Source organism: Brachyhypopomus gauderio, chromosome 14 (assembly GCF_052324685.1).
Source record: "Brachyhypopomus gauderio isolate BG-103 chromosome 14, BGAUD_0.2, whole genome shotgun sequence".
NCBI lineage: Eukaryota > Metazoa > Chordata > Actinopteri > Gymnotiformes > Hypopomidae > Brachyhypopomus > Brachyhypopomus gauderio.
The window spans coordinates 12,474,287-12,502,167 of NC_135224.1; the positions used below are offsets into that span (position 1 = coordinate 12,474,287).

A 27,881-nucleotide genomic window follows, 5' to 3' on the forward strand; every position below is an offset into this window, starting at 1 on the left:
ACATGTGCCATATTTGTCAATTGTGATTTTTGCCCCAATCAAAATTTGTCATCTGCATTCACCCATCTGGGCAGTGAGAACACACACACACACGGACGTAATTTGGGGGGGGGGGACATGTCCCCCCCACTTTTTCAAAAGCCGGTTTTGGTCCCCCCCAGTTTTTACGGTTAAAACCAAATATTTAAATAGCGACAAATCCATGTCCCCCCCACTTTTGAAATCAAAATTACGTCCATGCACACACACACACACACACATACACACACAAGTGATCACTACGGGGCTGTGATGCACACAGCCAAATCAAATGTAATTAAATTATTATTATTATTATTAATAATAATAATAATAATAATAATGTAATTAATAAAGAGGTTTTTATTTCCATTTGACCATGAAAATTAGTTCAGAATCAGATTAGACATGTTTGATGTAAGTGACCTTGGGTATGATAAAGGCACTATATAATATTAGGGGAATGTAAGGTGGAAACAAATGGAAACAAACACAGACTTCAACTTGGATTAATTTATTATTAAAATCTCTGAGTAATTTCATAAAAGTAGGTAATTAAGGTTAAGGCGATGCCCAAAAGTAAATAAGTCCACAGTGTGGCTTTGTCTTTGCCTACCTTACGCCATGAAGATTTGTTTTTGGGTTTTTTTCTTTTTCTTCAAAATATAGTTTAATCATGTCTTCATATGTACAAAATGCATAATATATACAAGTGTTTCACAAGAGATAAAAAATTTCATACATATATTATGTACATAGTGTGGATATACATTCTGTACAACAGGCTACTGGCATTTCTGTCTGCTCTGTCTGGCTTACTTTCATTCACAGGCATTTTTCTATCTCTCTCTCTCTCTCTCTCTCTCTCTCTCTCTCTCGAGTGTGTGTGAGTGAGTGAGATAGACAATCCCTAAAAAGTCTCTGACTGTCTCTCAGACACTCTCCCTCACATTCCTTCTCACTCACTCAAATGCATTTCATTTTAAGGAATTGAAGTATTCTGTGACTGAGGCTGGCTCTCCATGGTTTAACTAAGCTCCTCGCGTTGACCAGGAGTCGACCTCTCCTCACGTCCTCATGCCCAGCTACGAGGTATTCCACCCCTACAACATAGTGAGCCACACATCCAGCAGGCCATTTGAATCATTCTCTCATCTCACATGCTACTGTGGGAGCAAGTGCTTCTTTAAGCTCACCCGGGTGCAGGACAGGGCAGGTGCAGCCTCTGGATGTCCAAGACTCTGGATAAAGAATGAGGTTTCCTCGAGTGAGCCTGAGGCCAGGTCTGCTCCACAGAACCTTCAGAACCTTCACATCTACTTCTGCATGAGAGCCCTTATCATGTGCTGCTAGAACCCTTACCTTCAGAGCTATACACACACACACACACACACACACACACACACACACACACACACACACACACACACACAGGATTTGAGCGCAAGAGGGCGGCAATGTTATTTTTGTTCTTGTTAAACTCTAGAACAGTGCAGTTGCCATTACCACATAAAACAAGTGTTTCCTGAAATATCTAGCCCTAAAATACCGGTACTCCAATTCCTACAAGAGCTAAAGCCACACCTCCTCCCACTCAATCAGCCAATAACAGCATATTCAGTCAGATGGTGCATTGTACATTGAGCTTTATAACACATTGCAATTCAGAGATCCCCTGTGTCAGCTTGAAAGGTTTCATACTAACCATATGAATATTTCATAGTGCAAAAACTTTTGCTGTTTCCAAGGGATTGTGGTTTACATACACATTTCTCTGCAAAGAAAAAGAAAACAATTACTGTACTGAAATTTCAGCTCATATCCATTGCCAAGACAAAGAACTAACAGGCATAACATTTGTCATAATCTATTAAAACAAATGCTTAAATTAAAACAAACTAATTCTTACCTGGAAAGGTTAGTGCAGAGAATAGTTCTTCCACTCGAAACAGGGTGTTGTTCTGATGCGTATCTGACCTATACACAGCCACAACATTTTTATTATTATCTATTATCTTAACCATGTCATACCCACACAAAAATACTGGAAGTTGACCTAACAGATGGCCACACAAAAAACGCTGACGTCTTAACGCAAGGTCTTAATCAATACTCGCTAACACAACCGGATGCTAACCAAGTCATGCAGTCTCCAGTGTGAGGGTCACAGCTGACTGCACAGTTGCAAGGTCTACAGCCATAGTCACCGAAAGCCCAGTATCCAAGCATGCACTGGTCACAGTATGGGCCAGCCACACCCAGTTTGCAGAGACAGTGACCATTAGTAGTGTTGCAGTTCACAGTGCCGACTGGGTGGCATGAACAAGCTGTAGGTGAACAGGAAAAAACACATAAACACACAAAACAGAATGTGAGATATTATAATAGTAGCACTGTCATTCATGTATAGTCCAAGCTTGTGAACAGGAGGCACAATTAAGGAAAAATGAAATGCAACTCTGAGTGATTTGTAGTTGCAAATCATACAAATTTGTAAATAATGACTTAAAAGGGTAACACATTTTAAAAATGACTAAAAGAACAAAATTTTATGTAAATAATTTGGAAAAATAAGTTATAAAGACAACAATGAACGAATAAAGAAATTAAAACAGAATTAATGTGGAATAGTGAAATTAAATATGTGTAAGTTGAGCTGCAACTTAAAATTCCTCATAATCTTCCCTTAGGGCTGGGACTTCCAAAGCTTTGGAGTTCCACAGCATAAAAACATAAGGCAGCACCTTGTTGGTTAATCTGGTGGTACATTTGAAAGTTAATGAAGATCTTAATAATTTGTTGCAGTTTTTAACTGCCATAAATATTGTCATTTGTTTTGATACCTTTGTTAAATATTTATTTCTTCATTTAAGTAATTTGACTGTACTAATTTGGGTTGCATTATATGAGAACGAACATACTACGATTTGTGTTCTACACGGACCCTTTTTACTGGTGCTTCTTTGTTTTTTTTTAGTATGAAGAAGGTGCGCAAGTCAGACGTTAAGACATTTTGCTAAGCTAAAGGATAGCTAAGGTTACAACTGATAACTAAAGTACGTCGCCTGTTTAATTCGAGTTGCAAGTTAACTCATTCCCTCACGGTTATGTGCAGCCAGCGAGGTATGTTAATAGCATTGTTTATGTATGCGCATTTTACGTTCATTTTTGTTGTATGTTTGAATACGAACATGTGATTGTTATGTTCACTATATATTTGAACAGTTCGACGGTGGATTGCAGTGTGAAGTGCCATCCCAAAGGGGAAAATAAATCCATCAGTAACAGAAGAATCAAAGTGTTGTGTATTTCCTGGAGGGAGTGACACAGTTTGCCAATCAATCATTAATGTACTGCTTTCCTGAAAGCAAAAAACAATTTATGTTTAATTGGTTGCATCATCTAGTCCTACAGATATGTCCAGCTGTAAGTGAATTATCATATGGCTCATGATTACTTGACCAAATGTGTGTATGTACAGAAGAAAAAAAAATGGAAGAAGACCAAATATAAATATAAAGATGTAACGATCTGCGCTGGGCAGAACATGGAGACGGACACAAACGCGGAGGAGAGCGAGATTTAATACAGGAAATTCCAAAAGCAGAGTCGTAGTGGCAGGCAGGGGTCATAACGGGAAGGCAGTCCATACCAGAAATAACAACAGACATACTCGGACAGATAAACCAAACACGACGGGGATACACGGAACAGGCAGGAATGCAGGCAGCGGAAACAATACTCACAACCAACAGGCAACAAAGCACAAGGCACGAAGTAGACAAAATCACGGATCACACGACTGGGGAATGACGGGACTTTATACATAGAAACTAACTAGGGACAGGTGATGGCAATGACACTGGGCGTGGTAACAAACAAGGAAACACGAAGACAAACGAGCAGGGCGGGACAAACAGGCAGGGAACACGGACATGAGGGAACCCAGAGTGACAGCTACGAGAGGGGGCGTTGCCCTACGTGACAGAACCCCCCCTCAAAGCGTGCCACTCCGGGGCACGCAAGGGCAGACAGGACAGGGACAGCGGACACAGGACAGACCGGAGGGACAGGACCAGACAAAATAGGACGGGGGACCTGGGACACGGCAGGGACTGGAGACAGGGAGACAGGCCAAGAGCTGGGCCGGGACACGGCATGACACGGGACACAGGGGGGCAGGACAGGGCCAGGGCGAGGCACAGGAGCAGGACTGGACCGGACAGGACTGGGGACAGACACTGGAGCGGGGCCAGGGGACAGGGCAGAGGTAAACACTGAGGCAAACACGGCTTGGACGATGGTGACGGGGACAGGAACAAGGTGGGTAACAACTTGGGGAACAGACACGGGGACCGGGACAGAGACGACACCACAGGAAACAGACACAGGAACAGGAACATGGACACGAACAGACACAACCACGGGGACAGGGACCAAAACAAAACCAGGGACGGGACCAGGGAGCAAGGGGAACACGGGCAACGGAACATAGGAGGTACATGGCGGGCAGCGGGCACAGGCGCGGCCGGGCGGCGGGCAGCGGGCACAGGCGCGGCCGGGCGGCGGGCAGCGGGCACAGGCGCGGCCGGGCGGCGGGCAGCGGGCACAGGCGCGGGCGGGCAGCGGGCACAGGCGCAGCCGGGCGGCGGGCAGCGGGCACAGGCGGAGCCGGGCGGCGGGCAGCGGGCACAGGCGGAGCCGGGCGGCGGGCAGCGGGCACAGGCAGGGTCCGCTGGCGGGCAGCGGGAACAGGCAGGGTCCGCTGGCGGGCAGCGGGAACAGGCAGGGTCCGCTGGCGGGCAGCGGGAACAGGCAGGGTCCGCTGGCGGGCAGCGGGAACAGGAACCGGCGTGGACGACCCCTCCTGGGTCGCGGGGACAGGAACCGGCGTGGACGACCCCTCCTGGGTCGCGGGGACAGGAACCGGCGTGGACGACCCCTCCTGGGTCGCGGGGACAGGAACCGGCGTGGACGACCTCTCCTGGGTCGCGGGGTCAGGAACAGGCACGGACTGCCGACGGGCAGCAGGGACAGGAACCGGCGTGGACGACCTCTCCTGGGTCGCAGGGACAGGAACCGGCGTGGACGACCTCTCCTGGGTTGCGGGGACAGGAACAGGCACGAACTGCCTACGGGCAGCGGGGACAGGAATCCGAGGTGAGGAGATGCACTCGGGGGGCGGAGCCACCAAGCCGACGTTCTCGGGGGGCGGAACCGCCATGCTGACGTCCTCGGGGGGCGGAACCGCCAAGCCGACGTCCTCGGGGGGCGGAACCGCCAAGCCGACGTCCTCGGGGGGCGGAACCGCCAAGCCGACGTCCTCGGGGGGCGGAACCGCCAAGCCGACGTCCTCGGGGGGCGGAACCGCCAAGCCGACGTCCTCGGGGGGCGGAACCGCCAAGCCGACGTCCTCGGGGGGCGGAGCCACTATACTGACGTCATCGGGGGGCGTGTCCGCCAAGCCGACGTCCTCGGGGGGCGGAGCCACCATACTGACGTCATCGGGGGGCGTGTCCGCCAAGCCGACGTCCTCGGGGGGCGGAGCCACTATACCGACGTCATCGGGGGGCGTGTCCGCCAAGCCGACGTGGCTTGTACTCCCCCCCAAAAAATACTTGGGGGTGTCGTGATGTATAGCTGGCGGGGTCAGCGGCGGTAGGTCCTCCTCCTCAGGGTCCTGGGTGAGCCTGGAAGAATACACAGACACAGAAGCCCCTCGGCGGCTCTCTCTGCGACGGCTCCGCCTCCTCTGAGGCGTCGGGAGCTCGCAGACGCCATCGAGAGCCAACCGAGGGTTAAGCAAATGCCAGTCTGTGCACTCAATCCGTCTGCCTGCGACTTGTACTATAGGTTTCTCCTCCCTATAGTGATCAAGCCGGGCAGACACGTAGCGCTCAACAGGAGTCTCGACGCGAAAGCCAGTCGAAACCGAAAGTGACTGGGCTTTCGTTGGTGCGCGTCGAGACTTCCGTGTTCCCACAGCGCCAGGGGAATTTCTGTCTCTGGTTCGTTCACGCTGCGATATCGGAGAGTTGAACTGGACCGAACCAGTCAACATCTCATCACCGCGATTAAACTCACCAGAGTCTCGCTCCCTCGCTGTGTCCTTGTAAGATCCGTGATTATGTAACGATCTGCGCTGGGCAGAACATGGAGACGGACACAAACGCGGAGGAGAGCGAGATTTAATACAGGAAATTCCAAAAGCAGAGTCGTAGTGGCAGGCAGGGGTCATAACGGGAAGGCAGTCCATACCAGAAATAACAACAGACATACTCGGACAGATAAACCAAACACGACGGGGATACACGGAACAGGCAGGAATGCAGGCAGCGGAAACAATACTCACAACCAACAGGCAACAAAGCACAAGGCACGAAGTAGACAAAATCACGGATCACACGACTGGGGAATGACGGGACTTTATACATAGAAACTAACTAGGGACAGGTGATGGCAATGACACTGGGCGTGGTAACAAACAAGGAAACACGAAGACAAACGAGCAGGGCGGGACAAACAGGCAGGGAACACGGACATGAGGGAACCCAGAGTGACAGCTACGAGAGGGGGCGTTGCCCTACGTGACAAAAGACCTACAAGTGTGATTTTAAAATATGGTCATCGAGGCTGAGGTCCTGGAGGCCAAGTCGTCTACATAAATATTTTATAAATTAACAATTACCCCCTCTGTGGATCACCACCTTATCATGGTGCAGGGGTTTGCGTGCCTACATGATCCTATGAGCTAGGTTGTCAATGCCCCCTGTAGGGTCTCCGAAAGCAAATTGGTCCTAGGTGATGGGGCAGACAAAAAGTGATCCAAAAACCCCTATGGAATTCACAAATAACAGGACCCAGATACCATTGCCTGGAACAGGGTTTCAGGGCCTCACCCTGGAGCCTGGTCTGGGGGAGGGGCTCCTTTGCAAGTGCCTGCTGGCCGGGTCTCTACCCATGGGGCCCGGCCCAGCACAGCCCGAAAGAGATACATGGGTCCACTCTCCCATGGGCCCACCACCTGTGGGCAAGGTAGTACTAGGGGTCTGGTGCATTGTGGATCGGGTGGTGGCCGAAGGCGGGGGCCTTGGCTTACAGATCCTCGGTTACTGAAGCTTGCTCTTGGGACATGGAACGTAACCTCTCTGGTTGGGAAGGAGCCTGAGCTGTTGTGCAAGGCTGAGAGATACCAACTAGATATAGTTGGGTTCTGGAACTAATTCGAGAGAGAGAGAGAGAGAGAGAGAGAGAGAGAGAGAGAGAGAGAGAGAGAGAGAGAGAGGCTGAACTTTATTCTTTTATGGAGTTGCCTAAAATGCAGAGGATAGGAGTGGGCTTACTCATAGCTCCCTGGCTCACTGCCTGTATATTAGTGTTGCTTCTCTGCGCCTTCGGGTTGGGAAAGGGGCTCTGACTGTTGTTTGTGCTTATGCACCAAATGGCAGTTTGGAGTACCCGGCCTTCTTGGAGTCCTTGGAGGGGATACTGGAAGGTGCCCCTTCTGTCGATCCCATTGTTCTGCTAGGGGACTTCACGTTCACGTGGCCAATGACAGTAGGACCTGGAAGGGTGTGATTGGGAGGAACAGCCTCTTTGATCTGAACCCGAGTGGTGTTGTTATTGGACTTCTGTCCATAACGAACACCATGTTCCGAGCACAGAGGTATCCATAAGTGCATATGGCACCAGCTCACCTTAGGTCGCAGTTCAATGATCGATTTTGTAATCACGTCGTCGGACTTGTAACCATGTGTCTTGGACACTCAGCTAAAGAGAGGAGCTGAGCTGTCAACCGATCACCACCTAGTGGCAAGACCCAAATGTATCGTGAGGGTCTGCTGGGAACGTCAGGCAGAGGAACCTGTCAGAAAGATCTTCAACTCCCACATCCAGCTTTGACAGCATCCCAATGGATGCTGGGGACATTAAGTCCGAGTGGGCCTTGTTCCGTGCCTCCATTGTCAATGCAGCGGACTTGAGCTGTGGCCACAAGGTTGTGCCTGTCATGGTGGCAATCCTGAACCCAATGATAGACACCTCAGGTAAGGCAGGCTGTCATGCTGAGTCCTATCGGGCCTGGTGGGCTTGTGCAACTCTGGAGGCAGCAGATGAGTACAGGAGGGCCAAGCGGATCGCGGCTTTGATGGTCGCAGAAGCAAAAACTCAGGTGTGGGAAGAGTTCGGTGAGACCATGGAAACTGACTTTTTGCATGAAGATTCTGGAAAACCGTCAAGCAACTCAGGAGGGCAAAGCAGTTCCTGACCAACACTGTATACACTGGGGCTGGGGATCTGCTGACCTCAACTGGGGTGGTGGAAGGAATATTTCGAGGATATTCTCAATCCCATCATCATGCCTTCCACAGAGGAAGCAGAACTGGAGGACTCAGATGGGGGTTTGCCCATTACTCAGGCTGAGGTGACCAGAGTAGTTGTGAAACTCCTTGGCGGCAAGGCTCCAGGGGTGATGTGCGACTCTCCTGGCTGACACATCTTTGCAACAGCGCATGTACATCGGGGGCAGTACCTCTGGACTATCAAAACAGGATGGCCCACTGCTATGGGCTCTCCAGTCCCTGTACAAATGGAGCAGGAGCTTGGTTCGCGGTGGGAGAAGGACTCCACCAGGGCTGCCCTGTGTCACAGATTCTGTTAATAACTCTTATGGACAGAATTTATCGGTGTAGCCAAGTGGTGGAGGGGGTTCAGGTGGGTGGCCTAGGATTCCGCATCTCCTTTTTGCGGATGATGTGGTCTTGTTGGCATCATAAGGCCAGGATCTACAGCTGTCCTTGGATCAGTTTGAGTGTCCAGGTTCTCTCAGAGATAAGGTATGGAGTACAGTCATCTGGGAGAGGCTCGGAGTAGAGCTGCTCCTCAATGTAGAGAAGAGCCTGTTGAGATGATTCAGGCATCTGGTCTGGGAGGAGACCCCGTTGAAGACCCAGGACATGCTGGAGAGATTATATCTCTTGACTGTCCTGGGAACGCCTTGGTATCCCCCCAGAAGAGCTAGAAGAGGTGGCTGGGGAGAGGGAAACTTCTTTGCTTAGGCTACTGCCTTTAAGTTTATTAGGAGCAATTTTTGATCTACATAATTAAAATTGCACACATGAAAGCATTGGCACAGCTTTTGTTAGTAACTTTTTTTTTTTTTAGTATTTTAAGTAGTGCTGTTTCAGTCAAATATATTGACTGAAATGTTTTATATATATATATATATATATATATATATATATATATATATATATATATATATATATATATATATATATATATATGTATATAAATATTTTAGAAAGCCATCAATTATTAACTACATTAAAGTATTATTCCTTTTTGAACATATCTGAACATATCAGGATCTAGATTATGTACACTGCTTTATTATAGGTGTTGCAGTAGAGTAGACCACCAACACAACTCCATTATAAGGCAACAATTCTGCCATAGTCACACAATACAGGAAATGCATGTGTTTTCATAGTGCTGATCTGTAATAGCACTTTTTGAAACTTTTTGAAATTTATATAAAAGGAAAGAAAAGATTCCAGAAAAGGACTTGAATACATACATGCTCAGAAATAGTTATGAAATAGCTATTACTAGATTTGTGGGCAAAAGATGTATATAGTATATAGCACTGTCCAGATGAGAATGGTGCTTTTGCTATGAAGGTACTGCATGAAGTGGGTCAATGTATGTGATGAATAATCTGTCTACATACACACAATCACATACAACCATGCATATGCACATGTGTGTACATGTGCACACACACACACACACACACACACACACACACACACACACACACACACACACACACAGCCATGGGCCCAGCAGTGCTCTTGTTATTCTGCATGTCTCAGCTCGTTATAAGAGCCATCAGCATTCCGAGCTGGAAATGTGTGTGAATGTGTGTATTTGTGTGGGTGCGTGTCTAATGTATTTAGCAAAAAATGCACACTTCCTGAACTTTGACACCATCCTGGCCAAACTTCATAAATAAATATTTAAACACATTCACATGCATGCACGCACACACACACACACACACACACACACACACACACACACACACACACACACACACACACACACACACGCATTGAACCAAGAACCCAGAGAAAGAAAAAGCCCCATTTCACTCTAAACCATTTTTAATACAAAACCTACACACCCTGACAGCCATATCATTATGAATCACATTTAAGTCAACAGCCTCTAAAGTGCAGTTAGTGTTGTTAGCTTGTTGTGTGTATTAGACTGTGGCGCATGTTAGCTTGTTGTGTGTATTAGCTTGTACAGCCGTGTCTTACGTGTGCAGGAGCCGGCGTCGCTCAGGGGTCTTTCGGGGTGTCTGTAGAAGCCCCTCTGGCAATGCTGGCAGTGCTGCCCCTCCGTGTGGTGCAGGCAGTGGCACACACCCCCGCTGCGCCGACCTGAGCGAAGCCACGTGCTCACGTCGAAGTGGCAGCTCTCCGCGTGCCCATTACACTTGCACTCTGCACACACATGAGGTAAGTGACTACAGCTGCATTGTGAATAAAAGCGGCATCGTTTAGCATAGAGAAGATGCAGATAGCAACATGCTTGTTGGTGCATATAGGGGTACAGCAGTATTGAGCCAAGAGAGGGGGGGAGGAAGAGGGCGAGAGAGAGAGAGAGAGAGAGAGAGAGAGAGAGAGAGAGAGAGAGAGAGAGAGAGAGAGAGAGAGTATAACTGACTAGCACACTGGTGAGCTTCTCCAGTTATGCCACTGGCTGGTCTCCATGGTTGTTCATTAAAGAAACTATCACATCTTTCACAGTGGTCACCTGCTGTGTGATGCTGACACACACACTTGCCATGCACCTGAAAAGGAGACACAATTCATTACATTACAATACAATACAATAAAATACATTACATTACTATACATTAGCTATACTTTCCTGTGTTCTTTGCAAGAAGCTTTTCATTAAGTGGAAAGAGCATATTTAGATCTGCATGTTTAGAGATGACATGATATGTCAAAGATGAGTCATTTTCTTCCAGCGAATTAAACAGGCATAAGCTGCTCTCTGCTGTAACCTTCAACGTGTGATTCCTCACTCACTTTTCAAACTCTACCCAGGCCAAATCTACTCCACTGTTTACTCAGTCCCACTTCCTCTCATCTTACACCCCCATTTCACTGCTTCCAAAAGTTCCACATCATGTCACACAAGTCCCCAAATCAGTCTGTCCAAGGAAGACATACAAGGCAGTGTGCAGAATATTCCATTTGACTACTCTACCCACTTCAACTAGATTGTCCGTGACTGGCACACTGTCCAAATTAGAATTTAACGCAGGCCACTACCGTCTCAGCTCATGAGAACTCACACATCTATGAACAAAACAAACTGGGCCCTGGAGGGAAACAGGAAACTGAGAGCAAAGCAAAAGAACAAGAATATGTGATAATAAGCAAGCTTCTAAAGAACTGGCATCACAATCAGTTTCACATATATTTATAATAACCATCATCATATGGAGGAAAATATGATACGCATACACCTAGGGCCCTACTAAATTAACCAATCCCACTGAGTGTTCAGGTTGACATGGGTCTGGACTGCTGGATCAAACTGGGTGACACTCCCTTGGCCACAGTGTTTATATGTGTGTGTGTGTGTGTGTGTGTGTGTGTGTGTGTGTGTGTATCGCTGATTGCTGCTGCCGGCTGATTACAGAAGGCCGAACAACAGGAGAGTGAATTAGGGAAAGTGAGCACAGCGGTGTGCTTCATGTCGCCTCCGTGTCCTCCCCGCGTCTCGCCGGTCCTCTCCCACTTCCTGTCTCACCGCGATATCTCTTCTCGCATCTCAGCCTCGCTATCAAGAGTTTGGGTTTACAGTAATGTTTCCAGTGAGGGGCACACTACATATCAAAGCACTACACCATCTATGTAATCTGTTCCTCACAACGCAATGGCAAAAGATGAAGAGTATTGAATATGGTAATTCAAAAAATAAACAGATCAGGCATTTAAAAGCAGAAAGGTATGATGTTTTAATATTGCTTGTATTCAATATAGGTACTGCCAGTCTGTCTGAAGTTAGCCTGCCAGGATGCACCTGGTGGAAGAGATTGGCAGGTTTATATCGTGTAGATTTTTAAAAAAATAAACAATGGCGTAAAAGCAGGTCAAGACACCATTACTTCCCATCAAACATCCTACCAGGTCTGGACCCTTATATCTTCACAGAGATCCAAACAGATAAAGATCCCATGTCAGTGAGTGATAAGCCTCACTGACATGTCTTGGGCAAAAAAAAAACCCCATCAAAGTTCCTGAAGGCTACAGTATCTAAAGGAACTCTGCACTCTCCACATGCACCCGCACACATGCCAACGCAGCCTGCTCACTCACCACATGGTGACCGCGGTGGGGCATGAGCTGGAATCCAGCAGCAGGCACACACTGGTCCGAGTGGCCGTGGCAAAGGCAGGCCCCCTTCAGGATGAGGTCGTATATGGCGTAGGGCGCCGTCGGGAGGGTGGGCGGAGCTTTGAGCCGGCACGGGCACTGCTGCGGACGTAGCAGGCGCACTCGCAGGTTGGTGATGCCAAGGCGAGCGTGAGCCTCGGAGCTGTAGGGCTGGAGGGTGTCCCAGGGTGAGAGAGCGCGGAAAATAACCTAGAGATAGACCCCCACCACCACACACATACACACAATCTGAGCACAAGTGAGGAGTTTTATGCTGTGTGTGTGTGTGTGTGTGCGTGTGTGTGCGCGCGCGCGTGCATGCACCTCTCCACCGCTGCAAGGCTGCGATGAGGAGTACTTCTCCGTGCACTGTCCGCCGTCCTCCACCCCAAACATACTGCTGCAGTTTCGGGCGTAGAGGCGCAGCCTGCTCCACGTGCGGCCGAAATCCCGCGAACGCTCGAGCTCCATGGCAGCGGGGCGGGCCGAGCGGAATATGATAATTAGGTGAGTGAAGTAGAACTCCGTCTCCAGGTCCAGCTGCAGAGACTCATTGGCGATGCCAAGGGCTGACTGCCACCACGTCGGGGGCCGTCTGAAAGGCGAGTCCGTCATAGACGTGGGCGGATGGGCCTTCTCCGCCACTGATGGGTCACACACCTCGCAGCTTGGCACACAGCTGCCGTCGTCATAGTTACACGCGTACTCCGGCGAGGAGAAGCCGCACTGGGTGTCCGTGCGCAAACGCCTTCCCACTGCCAGATTACCCATGCGAGGGTTACACACTCGATTTTCACAGCCTAAGGCACAGATAAACAAACAATATCACACCCTCACCTAGCAGTGGTGTGATTGTACTAACACAATTAAGGCACGGCAGTCACGCGCACTTCAAATGTATACTCGTGCACATATCAGGACATAATTATCTTTCTGTGTGTCTATGTGTCTGTTTTTTATAATCTGTCCTTGTTTTGATCGCACCTGCACGGCGCCGCAGCGTGCGAGAACATAACGCGCTTGGAGCGCAGGACACTCACCTGAACGCGCTAAGTGAGGACCACTGCAAGCGAAAGCAAAAAACAAAATCCATCTGTTCATCATTCTCTCGTCAAGATCCCAGATCAAAACTTTGTGGTTTTGGGGAAAAAAAACTCCGAATGAACGCTGGATGACTCAAGTAAGTTATCTAGTCAACAAATTATCAAAAAGATCCAATATTGAGTTTCTCAAACGGCAAGTAGAAGCACGATTTCATTCGCGTGGGTCGGCCAGGTGCAAGAACGTTGCTAAACGGAGGTGATTTCCAACTATACCGAACAGGAATCATTCACCTAAAAACGGTATAGAAGTCTCGCGCGACAACGCCATTTGTTTGCGGTCCCGAGCAAGCGACACTACCACGGACGTGCCATGTTACCCCCTGTCACTGAAGCGGTGTCGTTCTTTAGATGAGACTTTAATGGGTTGCCACAGTGTCGCTGTTCTCTTGAGTTGCAATCTCCAGAATATTTGTGAGTGACAGCACTGTGAACTTTGGCTCCTCCCAGTCTCTGAATATTTTCTGCTCAGTTTTAAAGGAGCGTTCTGAGCAAACTTGAGTTTGTGACGTGAGTCACTGATGACTTGGAAGCAGAAAATGTGTACCTACGTGCGCAGCCTGCGCCTTAAAGCATATGGGGACATGACACCAGTGTAAATTATTGACAGAAACAGAATTAGGCTACACGAACTACAGCTCTGTGGTCTAATTTATGCTGTCTGATCACATAATACTCAACGGTTTAATCTCAGAGCATGTCTGGTGTCAATGCTAAAGGGTGGCAGAGCAGGTTGATAGGCCAGACGGGAAAAGCAAGAAGAGGGGGAAAGAGGTCGAAACGGGGCGAATAAAAGACGGAGCATTCACTGAATTTTTCCTGATTGATTGTCTGGAATGCAGCTTGGCAAAAGATTTCCGCTCATAATCTCTTAGTGTGGATTTACAAACTGCCTGCAGCTTCATAAATGAATTCCTCATGAAAGGTTTTAAAAGAGCCCTGCATTGTTGGGTCACAGCCCTGCCTCCTGCACAAGTGAAGTTTATATACACATATACTTATACACATATACTGTCTTTTATTTACGTTTCCATCCTATATAGGATTTACAGTTTAGATCAGGACTTTTATTTTGTTTATCATTCCATATAGCCTGAACTATCTCTTTAGATTTGTGAGTGGGTGTCTTGGCCTTGAGTGAACCCTGCACTACTCTTTTTAGATTTCTTTCTGCTCTCAGCTCACCTGACTCAACTCATCAGCTAGAATAAATTACAAGCTATTCATGTGGTTTAAAAGGGGCGCGTTAGAGCAGGTTAAAAAACAAAAAATGTGCAGTGGAACTTCAGGCCCAGAATTGGGGAGCATAAAGATTACTTTTACATTTTCAATTCAGTCTGGTCTTGTAATATAAATCATATTGTTTGGCTGCTACATCTCCATCAATTTCTGAATGTCCCATTGAAAGCAATAAGGTATCAAGCAATTTATTTGAACTATAGCTTGAAGCACATTTGAAAAGGTTTTTATATATGTTGTTTTCCCCATCATAGCTGGGTGGATAGGTGGAAGCTTTCTGGAGAACCTACAAATACTGAGGCAGCTCTTACTGACAGAGTCTCTTTCAAGATCCAGCAATCCTGTTTGGAGGGGAGTTCCATTTCATTTTTGTGGAGAGTGAAGCTTACATTGATATGCTTCTGCCATTGATGTTGTTGTTGTTTCCCAGGTTAGCGGTGTGAGTACATACCATAGTCAAGCTTCCTACAAATCTCCCATATTCTTTTCCAGAGTTTAGAGAACTTCAGAAGGGAGGACGGGCCATTCTTTTCATTCTATGTAGTCTATTCCAGCTCATATCCATTACACGTCCCTCAGATTTCGAAGGTACAATGTCACGTTGAGTCTGCCTCTCTGGGTAGGACTGAAGCTTTTCAGTAGTAGTCTTTGGTGATACATGTGCAATAAGCCAAAGGTCAGATGACAATAAAACATGATTCATGGGAAAGGAAGGGTGTCTATTTTTTAGGCACTACTCCTACCTTAGGCTAGGGCATATCTGATACAGTGGCTATTTTGCTATAGGGAAAACTTGATTAAATTAAATATCCTAATAGTAACAAAAATGATAACTTGTTGCCCTATGTGTGTAACCATTCAAGAAGCTAAAAAGCTAGGCAATATGATAAAATATCTACCTGTAAGTGCACCTCAAACACTTAAATATCATTATGACTAACATTTATCAGTTGGCAGTTTTGTAGGCTTGTAATGTTAATACTTTTGATTCAAATCCTTGTGGTTGGTTTGACTGTTCATGCCCCAACAGCACTGTTTAAGAATATAACGTGTTATTGTAGAACATAATAGTTGGGCAAATGAATGAATCTGAGCAACAGCTACTTTACACCTTACATTACTTCGATTAAGTCTGATTCCCAACACTTACACAAACGACAAATGAGTACTGTTTGTCTCGTACGTCATGGAGCCATCTATGCATGTCAAATGAAACGTAAAACACGAATATGGGGACGTGTATAATTATTCCAGGACAGTAGACGGCGCTGCCGTTCACGTGTTCTACGTTTTGAGTTCAAAGGTTACTCGTTGTCCTTCCTTTTCCTGGCGGCAAGGCGTGCGAGTGTGCATCTGCTATATATGCTTTTCAATTAAGTAATTATTTTTCATTGGATTTGAAAACTGCTTTTGAGTCCCCGGCATGGTAAGTCCTGGTTAAACCGTTTTCACTCGGTTCGTTGCATGATTCGTTGGGCGAACGTGAAGGAATTTTCATTCAAGAACTTGTCGGCGAGTTGGTAAGCTAGTTAGCGTTATGGCTAGTTGGCTAACAAATGCAGCTCCAACGTAAGAGTTTCGTTGCTGTATCCACCAGCTGTATTCGCACTAATAACACGAGACGTGACATTTTATTATTTTTATTCTGCATTTCCCATTTTTGATAAGAGTGTAAAATCTTGCTCACACATTAATTTACGTTCATTTCCCACAATTATGGATGTGACGTTATTAAGGCTGACAGAAACCCAACACTGGTAGTAACACTGTCCTTATACCTCTGTGCTAAAACCTTCACTAATTCACCCACTATTTCCAGAGTTTGCCACTGAACCCGAAGCCGTTCTTGAACGGTCTGACAGGAAAACCCGTGATGGTGAAGCTGAAATGGGGTATGGAGTACAAGGGTTACTTGGTATCGGTGGACGGCTACATGAACATGCAGGTATTGTAGCTAGTTAGCTAACCTAGGTTCGCTTTTCCATTCACTTCTATGAATTTTTATTATTAAACACCCTCGCCAATCCCACGTGACTAAATAATAAGTTAGCTAGATCAACTGTGTTTTAATTTGTTTAGTTACACAAAACACATTGCTCCCTCAGTAATCTCAGATTTTGGTACCTTAAAATATTGGTAATAAACATTTCAGTATTGGCAGTGTGTGAATAATCAAGTTCATTGTTGCCAATGAACCACTTTTTTATACTTGGATTTACATTTTAGAGTATTTATTTGTTGTAATGTATCTACTGTTTACTGTCTATTGGTGCACCATAGGGTCTGAGAGTAACATAATTTCCATCCTCTGTATGTCCTGAAGATATTGGAGATGTTGGCAATAAAGTTGACTTGGACTTTAAAAACTGGTTCAAAACACCACCAAAATATTGATCCTTCTTATTTTACTAAAAGTGCAGATATACTGATGCACCAACATCCCATCAAAAGGGTTTTTTAAATACATAGCGACTAACAAAGTGCGTGCCTATTTGTTCAGATTGTTACTTTATCAAAGAGGCCAGTGATTTAGTTTCACGAATCGTAATTCTAGTACTCTTCCCTTCCTCTTGCTTCATGTCCAGTTGGCCAACACAGAGGAATATGTTGACGGAGCTTTGGCGGGTCACCTCGGTGAAGTGCTGATCAGGTAAGAGTACCTCTGAATTACACCGCACAGTGCACAGGCCTGCTTCAGCATTGAGATTTACACTTCAGGCTGTAATCTCCCACTTGTCACCTCGATCCAACACACAATTGACTGGGTGTCTGTAGCACCACATTGCATCATAAACTAGGTTCATGTGCACGTACCAGCCTGAAGATGGGCTACAAATTGCAAACCCATTTGCATGTATCCAAGTTTAGTGAGCTACCCTCTAAATCTCTGGGAGGATTCAGAACACGGGAACGAGGCTGACTGGATATTGAGTGATGGGCCATTTATCTTATCAGACAATGCAGTGTTTACATTTCCATGTGAAGGCTGTGTTTAGAGTGGACAGCCACCCAAAAATGTCCAGCCAAATGCTGTGCTATTAACTACAATTATGAGGTGTTGCTTAAGTGTGTGGAGAGTTGTCCTCAATGCTGTAGTTGTGTTCGTATGTGTCCCCAGCTGGGAAATGTATAATTAAGGCAAGCTACATTTATTCCTGTAGTTTTGCCATTCTGTGTTTACACAACAATATTGACATGAGGCAATGATTTTGACATACATTATTCTGACTTTTCCCAAACCTATGTTCATTGAAATTCTGGTTTACTTGTTTTCCAGGTGTAACAATGTTTTGTATATACGAGGAGTGGAAGAGGAGGAAGAGGATGGGGAGATGAGAGAATAATAAGAGATGTGTGATTATGGAGTGGATATTAAACATGTCTAAGTTAGTTTGTTTTAAGTTGTATGTGAACTTTTCTTTTTTTGTGAAATTCAATTGTTGGTTGTTTTTTTTTTTTACATTGTAAAAGCATAATTTTCATGACACGGTAGTGCAAATAAAATTATGCATTTTGTATTTTTCTGTTTTATTTTTTTCTCAAATAACTTAAGATCAACAACAGTCACTACACATTTTTGTGGCAAGGATTTAGGTAATTTTTGGAATACAACATGATACAATTGTTCTGATTCTCTTAAATTCACCTTGCGTTCCAGAACAGTTTCATTGCATAAGTATACATACTCCACACAACGTTTTTACACTATGGAAAATGTAAAATTTGCGTCAGCTGCCAACCCTGATTGATGCATATCAAATCTATATATAAATCTACATATTGTGTGTCTTACAAAATATCTCATTCAGTAACCATGTTATATAAGCAGTCTTAAGTCTACTTCTCAGTATTATAAGCCATATATATTTTAAGTTATATTGTATTCACTATAACCTGTCAGGTAGGATGAAGTACTACTTTGTGGTCTTTCGGTGCTCTTCAAATGTACAGTACAAAAAACATTTCCTAGAAGGTGACTCAGTCTTTCAACAAATTAAAATGCAAAATGGGATTTATTACATAGACAACTAGCAATTCTAGGCTGTCCCAGGGAAATGAGATAAAGATCATCAAGATCTTTACACGTCTTTACACTTGTGCTGCTAATGCAGAAGATGTGAAGAATCCTGCTTTGGCAGCAGTTGAGGGCTCTGGATTTTTTTAAATCACTTTTTGGTCAGTTCAGAGCTGCATAAGGGGCAATCAAGCACAGTCGAAATGTGCATCAATGTATTCATTACTATTTCAAGCAGGTCTGAAGCAAACAACCTGATTTCTCCCATTGGATAGATGCTTGTGACATTTTTAACATGGGACCCACTCCCACCCCCTAACACCAGTTTTATATTTGCCCCTCCCATCAGAAACCTTTGCCCCGTAGCCTGCCGCATTTGAGGCTTTGCTAATATTTACCTGCATTTTCAACTGGGAGCTCAGCATTCTAAAAGTGCATGTGATACAAAGGGCAAAATTGGCAGAAAATGTCCAGCAATTTTAAGCTTTTAGTGAAGGACGCCAAACAAGTTGTTTTAGTGTGTAAAAATGGTGAGAAGTTTCTAACCAAAGATGGCATGCAGAATTTGGCAGTTATTGACAATGGAAGTGTAATAATTGGACAGTAAGTAATGCTTTTTATATGATAATTATAGCATTCATTTCTGATTGTTCAAACACTTTGACTGGGATAGCTAACTTTGAATGTGATGGTGACAGTGCAAAAATGTTTTTGTCAAACAAATGCTTTGACTTAAAATTGAAAAATGTGCCTGTGTAGTGATGGACTGATAAAAGCCGTGGGGACAGCAGAGTCCATTGAGTCACAGTTCAGAGGCGCCGTGTTCGATAAAGTTCTGGATGCTGCGGGCATGTGTGTTCTTCCAGGCAAGTTGTCATCCTGCAGCCACTAACCTCCAAACTGTCCTAACTGTATGACGTTCTCTTCCTACTGTTCCAACTGTAATCTTCATGATCATGTGTTCTCCTAGGCCTGGTTGACGCCCACACTCATCCTGTTTGGGCTGGAGACAGAGTGCACGAGTTTGCAATGAAGGTAGAGCAAGACGATCTTTAATCACTCAGGTTTCTCCGTCTCGCACGACAAATTTTCTCTGTCGCCTGATTAGAAACTCCCTTGTTCCCTGTCACAAAGAACACCTTTATTACTGAGTATAAGAAATACCTCTGAATAAAGAACACCGTTATTACTGAGTATAAGAAATACCTCTGAATAAAGAACACCTTTATTACTGAGTATAAGAAATACCTCTGAATAAAGAACACCTTTATTACTGAGTATAAGAAATACCTCTGAATAAAGAACACCTTTATTACTGAGTATAAGAAATACCTCTGAATAAAGAACACCTTTATTACTGAGTATAAGAAATACCTCTGAATAAAGAACACCTTTATTACTGAGTATAAGAAATACCTCTGAAGCTGAGATTCATGGTAAATTTGTCACATATGTGATTCAAGGTTTAAATATGAATTGCTTGTCTGTGTGCATGTAGCTAGCCGGCGCCACGTACATGCAGGTGCACGAGGCTGGCGGGGGCATTCACTTCACCGTGAGCCACACGCGTGCGGCGGCCCCGGAGTCTCTGCTGCAGGCGCTGAGGGGCCGTCTGGAGCGCATGCTGAGGGCCGGCACCACGCTGGTGGAGTGTAAGAGCGGCTACGGCCTGGAGCTCCAGACCGAGCTAAAGATGCTGGACGTTATAGATGCTGCCAGGAGAACCATGCCCATCGGGATATCCTCCACATACTGTGGGGCACACGCTGTGCCCAGGTAAAGGAAACAAAAGCCACGCAGACTTTGTCCCGTCTCTCTGTCACATTTGTACATGGTCTCTTGCTTAAGCAAAAAGTTTCATTGTATAGTCTCTCCTACAGAATTGCGGAGTTACTTAATGTAGTTTCAGCTTCATCAAAGCATGTTTTTTGCTGTGTTACAGTTGCTAACATAGTAAGTAATCAGCATTCTGCAGCTGTAGTTGACCAGGTGCATTTAGAGCTGGAACTGTTTGCTGTAGGACGCTCCCAGACATGAGTTTAGAACTGAACTGTTGGCTGTAGGACGCTCCCAGACATGAGTTTAGAACTGAACTGTTGTCACCCAGACCCATGTGCTTGTTTTCAGCGACGTTTCTTTAATACACACATGTTGTGTCCAGAGGTAAGACTGTGGAGGAAGCAACTGAAGATGTTCTAACAGTGCAGTTACCTGCCATCCAAAAGCAAATGGCTGCAGGAAGTCTTAAAGTGGACAACATCGACGTGTTCTGTGAAAAAGGCGTCTTTGATCTGAGCGCCACCCGCCATATTCTACAGGCCGGCAAAGACATGGGGCTCAACATCAACTTCCATGGAGATGAACTTCATCCAATGAACTCTGGACAGGTGTGTATGTGTCTTTACGTGCGGTGGATTCAGAAAGCATTCACACCCCTTTACTTGGTGCAGACTTTGATTTTCAATTTTATAATTGTCATTTTAACCCATCTGTATAATTATATATAATTATTATGAAGTGAATGTTTTCAGAGTGTTTTGGAAATGTATTAAAAATCATAAACTGTAAATAATACAGGCCTTTTATTGAATTCTTTGTAGAAGCCCCCTTTAGCAGCAATTACACCTACAAGTTTTCCTGGATACATCTCGAACAAGCTTTGCACACCTGGTTTTGCTCAGTATATCTCATTTTTGACAGATACCCTCAAGCATAGTTAAGATTGGAAGGGGAGTGTGTGTACACCCATAGCATGAAGGCACCATGACGGTTCACTGTCAAGCTGTTATTAGCCAGGCCATGTGCTGATTTTTAAAGTGCTGAAGAGAGTTGTCCATTAGGTGCTGGTTGTCTGTCTATTTTAATATTATTATACAAGACCATGAGATTTCAGTTTTTGTATTTTAATACATTTTCTAAAAACTCTAAAAATGTTGTCCCTTCATCACTGTGGGTGATTCCGTGCACACTGATGGGCAAAATGATGGCCTATTTTATCAGTTCAAAATCAAATCCACACAACAACAAAGGGTCTCTGAACTCACTACATACAACATACTCTGACCTATGTACATCTATGTAACTATGTAAGTATACACAAACATATCTAATGTACTAAACCTCTAATGTGTTCATTTCTTCCCATCACTCATGGCATTAGCTTGGGGCGGAGCTTGGAGCTTTAGCAATAAGTCACCTGGAGGAAGTGACAGACGAGGGCATTGCTGCCATGGCAACAGCCAAGACGTCAGCCATTCTTCTGCCTACCACTGCCTATATTCTCAGGTGGATGTTCAGCGTAAAAATCCTGTAAATGTTTTTAACAAAAGCACTAAACTATGTGGATTGTGTGCCATGAATGACCAAAAATTATCTTTCATATTGTCAAAACAGGCTTCCGTGCCCTCGTGCCAGAGATATGCTGGATGCTGGAGTTATAGTCTCTCTGGGCAGTGACTTCAACCCTAACGCTTACTGCTGCTCAATGGTAACTAGCGTACACATCCATAAACGTTTGTACATGTGCAGAAATGTTTATACATGCCCAGAGATGTCCGTACATGTGCAGAGACGGTCACATGATGTGCTAAAACGATGCCGTTCAGTTGTGTAATCACACCTCACTCTTTGCTAGCCCATGGTAATGCACCTGGCCTGTGTGACACTCAAAATGTCAATGCCAGAGGCTCTGGCCGCCGCCACCATAAACGCAGCCTACGCTCTTCAATGCTCACACACACACGGATCCCTGGAGCCCAGGAAACAAGGAGATCTGCTCATCATCAACGCCCCACGGTACACACACACACACACCCCCCAAATGAAATTCAAAGGTACATGGTTGCATCAGAAGTGTTATTATAATTTATATAATTATGATTCTAAACCAATGGAATGACTTGTTGTTTTTAACTTCTGGCAGATGGGAACATCTTATCTATCAATTTGGAAGCCATCAAGAGCTGATCAGATTTGTCATCATCAAAGGAAACATTGTCTATGAGAATGATAAAGTCCTGGACCTCTAAGTGTACAAACATTGATTTATTTAAAATGGTTTGGGTTATAAGACACTAATCAGTCAGTATGAAGAAATCCAATATTACCCAAGTTACCAGGGTCATACTTTACGTTACAAAATAATGTACAGTTTCAATTATAGATATAAATATGAATATAATATGAAATAACTTTAAAAAAAATAAAGGTAATTCAATTCTGTTAAGTAATTTACTAAGTGACTGTTTATTCCTGTTTGTGTGTGTGTCTGTGAGGTGCGAGAACAAGATTATTAACTTATTATATAAATTAATAATGCATTTCCTGTGGAAGACTTCTGGTTTTAAATAATCAAATTTGACTATTTTTGACAATTTCTAGTTTACATGCAGCTATGACCAAGAATATTCCACAGGAAAACAGGAAGAGTGGGTCTTCTCCCCAGAGTGGGGTCAGCTCCGTAGAGGAAAGGCACGGTTTAGGATGAGTTCCACTTTGTCTCCACCTAGTGCACACACCTCAAGCACGCACACTAGTCTCTGATTAGTCAGCTGTGTCGCCGTGGCAATCAAGTCAGCTGTAGGTGGAAAAATAAAGGCTGTTAACGAAGTACCACGTTCATTGTGATGAACGACCATCTTGACAATCATCATAGATTATGTTACCTGGGCTCGGGGGCGGGGCATGTGGAGAGAAGCCACCGTGTGACAGGACAGAATCCCAGGTGTTGTCATGTGTAAAGGGGAGGGGCATCCAGTGGTAGTTGCCAGGGTTGGCCGGAATAAAGAGGACATCCAGCAGGAGTCCATCTGACAGAGCTGTACACGCCCACACATGTCAGTATCTTAGCACTACGGTGTATGGAGTCAGAATGGCAATGCTGTGTGGTTCTGTACAAACCTCTCACTGTCAGCGTGAAGTAGCCGGTGTAACAGGGGGCGGGGCTAAAGGACTCCAGCTCTCTGTGTGGTAGGAGCTTCTGGAAGCTGTTGGTCTGCATTCCCACGGCAGCAGCCTGGACATGTCGTCTTTCGTAACAAAAGCTCCGTGGCAACGTCTCCATGGCGATACGAGTTAAGCCGAGGCGGGAGGACATGGGGCTAGTAGGCGGGGTGGAGAACTCTTCTTCGTCTTCATCATCGTTCTCTTCTTCCTCTCCAATCAAAAATTCCATCGCTCCATCAAACAATGAGAACTCTAGAGAAAGGAGTGGAAACACAGACGTCCCATAACCTGCTCCCTACAAATCTTCACCTACCTTTATAGCAATTAAATGGGATTCACAACACCTTGTCAAAACACTGTGGCACTGTGACACTCTCACCATTCTCTGGGTCCTCCCCTGCTGACGCCTGTTGGGGAGGCGGAGCCAGCCTGATGAGATTGAACACAGGCTGTTACATGCTGGCTCAGCAGTACAGTGGTGAGCGTGAACCATGTGTCTGTCTCTCACTCCCCCTACGTGTGCACACATTACCTCTTCCTGCAGCTGCTGATGGGCGTGCTGGTGGAGAAGAGCAGCTTCCTCTTGGCTGGAGTTCTGAAAGGCTCTGGCCTGCAGTGACAACCATACAGCAATCACACACACATGTAACATGTACTCATACAGATATGGCGGCATGCTGAACACACACCCCTCTCTTTGTCGTGCCACTCTGGGGCTGAGTTGAGCAGATGGTGGGTCTGAATACCGCACCCTCCCAGAGTCCTGAGAGAGGAAAAGAAAGAGCCCATTACAAAAGTGATAGTAAAGTTTAGATGACTAAGTGTGTGTGTGTGTGTACCTCTCTGCCATGGTAACAGGCTGCAGTGACCGTGCACTGAATAGCAAAGCGTCGCCTCTCTCTGTAGTGCAGCCTTTCACACTGCAGCTTCATTTCTCCCCCACTGATCAGTCCAGCGTCGCCTTAACACACACACACACACACACACACACACACACACACACACACACACACACACACACACACAGATTTATTTAATATAAAGTAACAATGGTGGCTTAAATTTTTGTTTCCCACTAAGGGGCAGCAAACACTGATCTATAAAAATACCCCTAGTCTTATCCACACTGTATCTCAGCAAGCATCCTTACTATATCCAACTCCACAAAATGATGCAACATGGACAGCTGAATAAATGTTTCTCAAGAACTGAATTCCTGTCTATTATTTCTTACCCAATTTAAATCCTAATCCACCTGAGCCACAAATTACCGTAAAACGCAGATTAGCTGGCTCCAGCATTCTGGAAACTGCTATAGTCAGGTAAGCTCCCTGACTGGGATCTCTGCCTTGCTATCAGACCTGAAAGTCTACCCGTCATACTGAAGTGTGGCATACATGCTGTGGGGGTTATTGTTATCCACCACATGCTTTCATTACCTTGTCTGCTGTCCACAAAGCTCTGCATGGAAACAGGAAGTGGTGGGTAGCTGAAGTGTCCACCAATCACAACTCTGTCCAGCATGCTGGCCTCGTCCACCTGTTTCAGCCATTGCAGGAACTTTCGAACTGGACGGAGCCCTCTGTACGGCATCACAGGACGGGATGCTGTACCTGTGTGTCGTCAGCCAATCACACCTCGGCAATGCATCGCTTAATGAGGCTTTTATATTCAGCCTTGTTAGTGGAGAGCATGCATGTATGTACGTGCATGTGCGTGTTTTTTGTGTTACCTGTGCAATACACCTGGGTAAGTGGTGTGTTGGTCAGATATTCAAAAGTTGTAGTTCTGCCTACTGTACTTCTTATAAGCTTGAGCCTTGTACAAACAACCAGCGCCACTGAGGAAGACAAGAACAGAAAGATTATGCCTTACATTACGATTCATGTGTGGATGTGGTAAAAGTACAAACATACTACACCACAGAATAAGTGAGAAATTACTTGGTTGGATTCGACTCTGGATATCTGGCTGTGATGTAGAGAAAAGCTTGATTATCATTGGCTGGTCTGAGGTCCCATCCTGCAACTGGAGCCATCTGTACTCCTCGAGTTCTGACCTCCGCCCATCTTGAAGCAAAGCAACAGGTTTAAGAGATGCTTGTACAAAGTGCTACCACATGACAAGCCCAGGGTCACACCAAAAACACAGCGATCACTAGACGCATGTTCACTCAGCTGCTGCGTGAGTCTGTGGTCTCACCTGTACTCCTGACACGCTCTTGTCTACCCACAAAGACAACCACGCCAATGACATCACAGATGCTACCAAGAGGACAGCATAGTAGCTCCTGCCTAGAGGAATTGAATGCAAAACAGTTAACAGTTAATAGAACTTTAGCTTCCTCACTACTAATGAATAAAATTACTAAGATAAGTTACATTAGAGATAAAAAAAATCAAAACTTTGATTTGAACTTTGATCTGAGTTGTCAAAGCAACATGAGTAAAGTATGATAGTTCCAGAGACATTATGTAATGTGTACAGGGGTTATGGGGCATTTAATATCACTTGTTATTATGTTGCTGTGTATTGTTTTCTTTTGTCAAAAGATACAGCATGGTGGTATACAATGAGTACACTGAAGTGGCTGCTCTGGGTTTAAAACGTAAATTAACACCACCATCAGTTAGTGGTGTATGTGCATGTGTGTGTACCTGGAGAGGAAGTTGTGTGGCACGTCTGGTAAACTCCACTCTGGAGACACATGTTGCACTGGAACAATGGCAACATCAGCAGTGGGATTTCTGGAGTTTAGACTGATCTCTGAGTGACAGGCGGAGGGAGATGAAGAGAAACACAAAAAAAAGGCACACAAGGTACTATACAGGACTCAGAAGATTTATCCACTTGTGGCAAGTATGTTAGGAGTGGGGATGGATGGGAAATGTTTTTAGTGACATTGCAATGGATGTGCAGCAGCTTGTGATGTTTCTATGTACCGATATTCGGCTCAGAGTCATGTCCACTGCGACTGCTGTAGCTCTCCTTCACCCGGTACCGGCTCAGCCGCAAAACCTGACCAGGCTGCAGGCAGCGGTACCAGTCCAAACACATGGTGTTCCACAGCACCACACACACCGTCAGGGAGCCATCCCCAACCTGGAGCTCGGCCTGTGACGGGGTGAGTAAGGAAGCGTTAATTCTGTATGTCGGCTGCATTTAACCATCACATCACTTCACAGACATGACCCCTGACCTTATATGGACACTCGCAACTCTGTTCTGATTTTCCATAATACATCAGTCTGGACTTGTGAAATATCCGGACGCACAGAGCTCCTCTCGGGCGCCGTGAGCCGCTCAGAAAACGCCGACGAAGTTCTGCTAGTGACACTATTGGTTGTCCGTCTGTTAAAAGAATGTCATTTATCAACATTAACAAACACACGTTACTAAACACCAACAGCACCGCGAAAACATGTTGGGTACCTACCGTCCACTAGCTCGTCCTCAGACCCTTCCTCGCCAGTATCAGGTGGTGTCTCTCGCCACATGTCGCCCGTAAAGTCGTGGTTGTTCCACAAAGGGAGATATGTACTCCTCCGTGCGCGCAGAGGGACGAGGCTCGGTTCGGAGCCCATCCAAGCCAGGGACGCGACATCCATCGACGAGAGCGCGCAAAGAGCCGCATCCTTGCTCGACAAAGCATCGACATCGAGACTGCATATGTGAAATGTCCGACTGTCTCCCTCGCCGCAATCTCGGGCAGAGAACATCACATTGCGCACAACGCTGCCACAGCGAAGTGTATTTCTGTGAACAAGTCTATTCAAGCTGGGGTCCAAAGAAACGCGTATTTTGCAGTCGCCGTCTGTGATGGTGGCGTCAAACAGACTGTCTGACATAGAAATGCTATCTGGAAAATGTACACCGAAGTCTGGGTCTCTTCCATAGCGCTCAAGAGAAAGCACGTACAGCGGCTCTCCTTGTGTTTTAACTCTGACCGACCGAGAAGCCCCTGTAAGTTTAGCCAAACGTCTTTCAAACACACAACCTCCTGAGGAGCTTGACGTCGCGGCCATTTTAACCCATACAATAATACCGCAGAGCATCATGGGAGTTTGAGTCTCGTACTAGAACTCTCGTATTCATAAGCACAGT

General features: G+C 45.6%; 4 protein-coding genes and 1 long non-coding RNA gene across 7 annotated transcripts; 3 read left to right on the top strand and 2 right to left on the bottom strand.

The window, feature by feature from the left end:
- Positions 1-527: 527 nt before the first annotated feature.
- ntn4 (netrin 4) lies at positions 528-13,652 on the bottom strand. The gene is made up of 10 exons (XM_076972143.1): positions 13,520-13,652; positions 12,804-13,279; positions 12,423-12,689; positions 10,753-10,879; positions 10,344-10,529; positions 2,156-2,345; positions 1,928-1,995; positions 1,724-1,792; positions 1,215-1,388; positions 528-1,121 (listed from the first exon to the last, which is right to left on the bottom strand). Exons 1-10 carry the CDS (start codon positions 13,581-13,583, stop codon positions 985-987), a joined length of 1,758 nt encoding a protein of 585 aa, XP_076828258.1. The 5' UTR covers positions 13,584-13,652; the 3' UTR covers positions 528-984.
- LOC143474644 (uncharacterized) lies at positions 12,894-15,135 on the top strand. Its single transcript, XR_013120823.1, has 3 exons — positions 12,894-12,986; positions 13,480-13,659; positions 15,073-15,135. It is a non-coding gene; the product is annotated as an uncharacterized LOC143474644 (long non-coding RNA).
- Positions 15,136-16,087: 952 nt separating this feature from the next.
- On the top strand, positions 16,088-18,336 carry snrpf (small nuclear ribonucleoprotein polypeptide F). Its single transcript, XM_076972145.1, has 4 exons — positions 16,088-16,244; positions 16,638-16,763; positions 17,404-17,468; positions 18,096-18,336. Exons 1-4 carry the CDS (start codon positions 16,242-16,244, stop codon positions 18,160-18,162), a joined length of 261 nt encoding a protein of 86 aa, XP_076828260.1. The 5' UTR covers positions 16,088-16,241; the 3' UTR covers positions 18,163-18,336.
- A 133-nt stretch (positions 18,337-18,469) lies between these two features.
- Positions 18,470-22,990, top strand: amdhd1 (amidohydrolase domain containing 1). The gene is made up of 9 exons (XM_076972144.1): positions 18,470-19,436; positions 19,593-19,699; positions 19,804-19,868; positions 20,332-20,609; positions 20,995-21,220; positions 21,994-22,118; positions 22,227-22,320; positions 22,468-22,628; positions 22,756-22,990. The coding sequence occupies exons 1-9, from the start codon at positions 19,300-19,302 to the stop codon at positions 22,859-22,861; spliced, it is 1,299 nt and encodes a 432-aa protein (XP_076828259.1). The 5' UTR covers positions 18,470-19,299; the 3' UTR covers positions 22,862-22,990.
- On the bottom strand, positions 22,958-27,833 carry LOC143474639 (RPA-related protein RADX). Of its 3 annotated transcripts, XM_076972140.1 has the most exons (15): positions 27,214-27,831; positions 26,977-27,128; positions 26,720-26,891; positions 26,435-26,543; positions 25,980-26,071; positions 25,721-25,846; positions 25,510-25,617; positions 25,217-25,390; positions 24,617-24,738; positions 24,467-24,540; positions 24,310-24,387; positions 24,157-24,206; positions 23,733-24,029; positions 23,498-23,650; positions 22,958-23,409 (listed from the first exon to the last, which is right to left on the bottom strand). In XM_076972140.1, exons 1-15 carry the CDS (start codon positions 27,800-27,802, stop codon positions 23,285-23,287), a joined length of 2,421 nt encoding a protein of 806 aa, XP_076828255.1. In that variant the 5' UTR covers positions 27,803-27,831; the 3' UTR covers positions 22,958-23,284. The 3 variants fall into 3 exon arrangements, with proteins under 3 accessions (XP_076828255.1, XP_076828257.1, XP_076828256.1); XM_076972142.1 differs by lacking the exons at positions 22,958-23,409; positions 23,498-23,650 and having other exon boundaries at positions 23,853-24,029; positions 24,122-24,206; positions 27,214-27,832; XM_076972141.1 differs by lacking the exons at positions 22,958-23,409; positions 23,498-23,650 and having other exon boundaries at positions 23,896-24,029; positions 24,122-24,206; positions 24,310-24,540; positions 27,214-27,833.
- Between the last annotated feature and the right edge of the window lie 48 nt (positions 27,834-27,881).